The sequence below is a fragment of the Cynoglossus semilaevis genome, chromosome 15 (assembly GCF_000523025.1).
Source record: "Cynoglossus semilaevis isolate Cse_v1.0 chromosome 15, Cse_v1.0, whole genome shotgun sequence".
NCBI lineage: Eukaryota > Metazoa > Chordata > Actinopteri > Pleuronectiformes > Cynoglossidae > Cynoglossus > Cynoglossus semilaevis.
This window is the reverse complement of record NC_024321.1, coordinates 15,310,950-15,316,948: the sequence shown is the minus strand read 5'-3', so window position 1 is coordinate 15,316,948 and position 5,999 is coordinate 15,310,950. Positions and strand designations below refer to the sequence as shown.

General features: G+C 43.5%; 1 protein-coding gene across 1 annotated transcript in view; it reads left to right on the top strand.

Moving 5' to 3' along the window:
* The first annotated feature begins 676 nt into the window (after nucleotides 1-676).
* Nucleotides 677-5,999, top strand: part of sh3rf2 (SH3 domain containing ring finger 2) — a 16,361-nt gene continuing 11,038 nt past the window's right edge. The window contains exons 1-3 of the mRNA XM_017039175.2: nucleotides 677-1,024; nucleotides 1,283-1,772; nucleotides 4,652-4,933. Coding sequence (XP_016894664.1) covers nucleotides 1,020-1,024; nucleotides 1,283-1,772; nucleotides 4,652-4,933 — 777 coding nt within the window. The 5' untranslated portion in view covers nucleotides 677-1,019. The remainder of the gene's footprint in view (nucleotides 1,025-1,282; nucleotides 1,773-4,651; nucleotides 4,934-5,999) is intronic.

Below are 5,999 nucleotides of genomic sequence, written 5' to 3'. Positions count from 1 at the left end.
TTGTTCCACGGATTTTTTTTTTCTCCAAGAAGATCACAATCAAGCCAAATTAAATAGTAATTAAATAGTTGCTTGTATCTACTGTACAGTTCAGGTTGTACCCCATCCTCACCCAGTGGCTGGGGGGGGGGGTGGCCCCCCCCCCCCCCCCCCCCCCCTCCCCCCCCAGTTTGGGAACCGCTGCCTTACAGCAAGAAGAAGAAGACGGCAGTGATAACTCAGAGTCATTTTGTAGATTTGGCCCCCACTGCCCACCCAACATTCCAGAAGCCTGTAGTTCCTTTCCCCCAGTTCTAAAAAAAAAAAAAAACCCTGAAGATAATTAAACTGGAGAAAAACTGATGAATAAATGCAGTTTTGTGTAGATTAGATGTGGATGGAGTCTGTGGACACTCGCAGCTGGTCAGTGAATGCACCAGCAGAGGGAGACCACGTCACACTTCTCTGCTGCAGCAGCTGTTCGTCTTACATTAAGTTGCTCAGCATAAAAAAATAATATTTTTTTACATTAAGTTGCTCAGCATAAAAAAAATAATATTTAAAAAAAAAAGAACACTAAGAATTTTTAAAATAAAAACACCCGTTCGGCTTCTAATATTAAATAAATAGCATTTTAAAAATTCTTTACATATGAATAAAATTCATAGGAACTTTAGTCCTTGAAGAAATAGCAGGAAGAGTTCAACAAGTGTAGCCGTTAAGGGTTAAAGTGGGTCGGACCGTGAAATCGGAGACATTTCCTACGATGAATTAGCTCCGCTGAGGTTTGGACGTGACGTTTATGAGCTCTTTGTTTAACCCTGCTGATTTTAACAGGTGGGTTTATGTGGTTAGAACTACAGTGGACGTTTGTGTCACCGTGAAGGTAGGAGGCAAGAAAGAAAAAAACAACAACAACCGCTGCCAGCGGTGCGTCGTGCTGCGCACGGTCCTCAGGACGCTGCGTCATGGCGACAGCGGCGGAGAATCCAGTCATTTTCTAATCCAGGTTTCAGGAAGATGTGTCCGTCTGCTGTCAGATGAAGTGAGTATGGAACGGTCTGTGGTCGCGATCTGTGAAAGTATGTCGATCTGTGTGTTGTGTGGCTGTTTCCGGTCATTTCCTGTCTTACCTGTGGAGCCAGGTAAGAGCGCATGACACCTGTAGCCCGAAAACGAGCTGCGTGTTGTTTAACGCGAAATCTTCAGTCATATAAGTCGTGAAATTACACGCACAAACGTGTTCGTTGTCATGTTAAGAGTTGGTTCGATTATATTGTGAGGATTTTTTTGTTTTTCACAGTAAAAGTCCTGACATGGACTCCTCTCCCCTCCTCTCCTGTGTTCCCAGTATGGTGGATTACAGTGTATCAATGCGCCAGCAGAGGCCACAGACTCACACAGAGGTGGTCCCGTTTAAAATGGAGCAGCTCGCTCTGATGACAGTCCTGGAGTGTCCTCTGTGTTTGGAGCAACTCGATTTTTCAGCCAAGGTTCTACCCTGTCAACACACCTTCTGCAAGGCCTGCCTGCAGAGGCAGGAGTCTGCCGCTCAGACCCACCAGCTGCTCTGCCCGGACTGCGGTGACCCGGTCCCAGCCAGGACGGTAGATGAGCTGCCCACCAACCTCCTGCTGGTCAGGCTCCTGGAGAGCCTTCAGGGTTCCGCGGGCCCGAGCGGCAACAGACAGAGCGGCCGCTACTCAGCGCCTGTGGCTCGAAGCGGTACCACAATCTGGGAGAGTCAGCCGCAGCAGGAGGGTCAACATAGGGAGACACAAGGGCACAGTGAGGTCAGTGCACGACCCCAGGCTTTCTGTAATCAGTAATATCTGAATCCTGTTTACATAGAATAACATTTTAATTGCAAAAGATAAATGTTGACATCATTCAAAATTAATTTTAGGTACATTTTGTGAAAATGCTAAAAATTAAAAAGAAAAATATAATTTGTTAATTTAGTTTTTAAAAACGTAAATCGCCATTTTTAACAACAAGAAATTATTGTTGACATCTAGGTATTGGCCAGATCTAAGGTGTTTGCCGGCCAGAAGTGATCCCCAGACCATATATTTGAAACCCCTGACTTATGTAATGAACGCATTGGTTTTTTCAAGTATTATATAAACTATTAACACCTGAGACAAATCATGACAGCGTTTATAAAAATGAAAAAAAAAATCACCCCAAATTTCCTTAAAAAAAAAGTAGAGAATTTGACCATTTAACTTTTATAACAGTATCGTAATAATATATAAAAATTGATGACTCAAACCACATTTATTGATGTGTCAAGAATATTGATTTTTAATCAATATTGCCATAACGCCGAGCTGCTCATTGATGGTACTGTTGACCCCTGTGACGACCTGCTGACACTGCTCCCGCAGGGAGCAGCTCGGCACAGCCCGGGTTGGCTGAGGCAGAGAGAAGCAGAGGAGAGAGAGAGAGAGAGAGTGAGGGGAGGGATGATGGAGAGGGAGGGAGTAAGAGGGAGTGAGTGAGAGAGAGAAAGAGAGAGAGAGGAGGCGATGGAGAGTAAGGCAACAGCGCCAAGCTGTGGTGAGTTGGCGCTACTACGCCGGGGATTCGGAGAGTGGAGACGGAGGCAGAATGAAAATGTGGGTTGGATTAAAGTGGGAACATGGAAGAGGGTGAGTGAGTGGGTGAGAGGGGAGAGGGGGGGCAGTTGGCTTCCTCTCACTGAGGTACTGACCTGAGAGGGTGGAAGTACAACTCTGTACTCTGTGTACTCTCTCTGAAGTATTTGTCTGTCCCAGACCTTTCTGTGAACATACATAGTAAATGAGGACGAACACACTCACCTCAGCTAAGGCCGTTATCATCAACTGGTGGTCCGCACACCAAAACCAGTCCACCAAACCGTCCCATCCGGTCTACAACTGGATTCCTAAAAAAACATCAAATAATAATGTTAGACAAAATTGTGATTTTTAATTCATTTATTGGAGATGCTAATATTAACTTATTGACGATTCCCGATATGCTGATATTGTTCAGACACTTAATTTCCGATTCCAAATTCAACCAATACCAATATATACCCTGCACCTGAGATGAACGCCTGGTAATATTTATTTGTTTATCTGTTGCTGGTACCAGTATTCAAATCCATACAATCCCCTGATTATTGATATAGATTAATGACATGAGCTGCAATGCTGCCATCTGGAGACTTTCACCTGAATATACAGTAATTTTCCCCAAAACTATTTTTGGGGCACACATCTTTTGGCGAAACCCAGGCAATGTGTTATCGGGTTTTCATTATCTGAGGAAAAATCAATAACGATTCTTACAGATATTACACAATTCTGCTAATATTGGGCCGATATAATTGGTCGGCCGATATTATCTAAGCTCCTTAGTCAGGATGCTGTTACTTCATGTTGTGGTAAGATGGATTACTGTAGAAAATAATCATATCAGAGGGGAAGAACAGGTAAAGTGTGGAGATTACCCAGAATGACGTGCTGTGGACGTGTTCTGAGGAGAGATAGGGTTTGTGGTAAACAAAGGTTATCAGTGGTGCTGCGGGTGGAGGGGGTGAGGTGTGAGACCCTGGTGAATATTTATAGAGGTAGAGAAGGAGCTGTACTGTGTCTCTTTTCCATCTGCAGACAGAATGTTCCAGCGTTCCAAAGAAGGAAATAGAAACTCCTTAAGTGTCTTTCTGAGTTTCTATGAAAAACCTGTCTCCCTCGATGTCTTTTTGGTTTTTGTCCTGCCCCTTTGAAGGTGCAAGAGGCAAAATATTTCATCTTGATAAACCCTAAAAGAAAAGTGTTAAAATGATTGAGTTATAAACGAAAATTAATGTTACCCCGTGTGTGTGTGTGTGTGTTCACCCAGACTTATAGGTGTGAATGATGGTTGTCTGTATATGTGGCCCTGCGAAGGACTGGCAAACTGTCAAGGATGTACCGTCAACATCCTCGCCCGCTGACAGCTGCCGCCCACCCGGCACGACCCTGCAAAGATATAGGCGCTAGATAATGGACGGGTGGAGGTCTGTGTGACAGCTTTGCTGCTGGGAACTGATTTTAACTCGGTAGAAATCTCTAGATCTTGGAGCTGTAAGCGTGTTGTTTCTCGGTGTTTGTTTTTCCGTGGAGTCCTGAGGGACAGAAAGTCCTGATTTCTCAGCAGTTGTGGCGAGAACTGTTCAGTGTTGTTAAAATGTAGCTGTAGCTCAGGCACAGTGTGGAAAAAACACAGCCGAGCCAGTGAGGTACGGTGATGTGTATATGAATGGATTAGACGTTTCTGGGACCTTTTCCTTTTCCATTTTCTTCAAAAGTCTTGAGTTTTTTAGATGATAAAGATCATTTATATTATATTATTGTCAAATACTTGTGAATGGTAAACTCTACTGTACTAGTTTTATCGTCAGTAAATACATATAAAATCATTATCATTATCAATCATTTTTTTCATCACTCTTTATTCCCACTAAATAATAAACTCAATAACAAACTGTTTTATTTCTTGAGGAACTTGATAACATAACAAAGAATATTAACTTATTTGATGAATATCAGACAGCTTTTTTTACATCTTTATTTTTCTGTCCATTTTTTAAACACCGTAAATCAATTATTTTATGTGCTATTCCATCGTTAACAATGTCATTTTCCTGTCTGTTCTTCAGCTTTCAGTCAGGGCTTCGATCCGTAACAAGCGCAGAGACACTACGGGAAAGCTGGCCTTCATGCATGGAAACAGTACTGCTCCCAAACACAAAGTGGAAGAGAGCTGGCACCAAGGAAGTGCAGCTGACAGTAGCTGTGTGTCTGTGTCTGCTGTGAACCAGATGTCTCAGCTGCAGCCCCTGCAGCAGTCCCCATCACTGGCTCTCTGCAGGGCGCTCTGCAACTTTAATCCGGAAGAGATGAATCTGGAAGACAGTAAATATTGCCTCAGCTTCCTCAAGGTCTGACTCTCACACTGTCGACTTAATGTAGTGAGAAGCTCTTTGTGCTTTGGTTTAGTGGCTTGCGTTTGAGAGCGTGAGCGGTTACGTTACAAAGACAGAGATACATTTTAAAACTTTACAAAGTTGCAACCTGAACTCTGTGAAGAATCATGGAGCTGTCAAAATACAGTTAGGTGATTGGAAGTGTATACAATTATGTAATGACCAGAGTAGTTTGACCTGATGTGACCCTCTGGTCTTTCTAATGCGGCCCACCCAACGCCAGTCAAAGATATGGTAAAGGGCTAAAGTCAATCCTTCTGTTGTATGCATTACAACAAATCCACTGTTATTTACGTTACATCAAATGAGCCAAATTATCTTTTAAAGTATAGGTTTATTCTTGCATATTTTATTTAAATTATTTACTCCCCCCAGTCTATATCCAACCAACACTGAACCAGCCTGACAGTTAAATTTTGAACCTCATTTGAGTCAAAAAGTTTGTCCAAGCCCCCCCACTTTTGGAACCACTGTTATATGACATCACGTTACATTTTCCATAATCTATTTAGTACTGAAGCTGGGGGTGGGGGTCGGGGGCTGACAACAGAGGCCTACAGGAGCCACGAGGCTGCTGAGGAAAAGCTCTCTGATATTCCACACTGAAAACACGTCTCTAAAGAAAAAGCCTTTCTTCGGCCCATCAGCATCTGTTTGACGTCTTTTCTGACAAGGAGAGCGTGTGAAACAGCGCTCCCTGATGAATCGGCATGCAGTGTTTGCTTTTTGTACTTCGTACTGTTTTCAGAGTCTGGAGAAGCTGCATGTTCAAATCCCTGTGGCAGTGCTTTTTTTTTTAGCCTGAAAAAACTCTGAGGCCGTTACATAAGGGCTTTCTTACTCGCAGTGTCCATTAGAGCACACTTGAGCTGTCCTTTTTTTAAAATGCAGATGGTCAAATGGTTTTTAGAGCGAGGCTGCAGAAAGAAATAGGCCTGAAGACACAAATGGAGGATGAGGAGAATGGGGGGGGGGGGGGGGGGGGAAGACAGAAAAAGCGGGGGGCGCGCCTCCCTGCAGA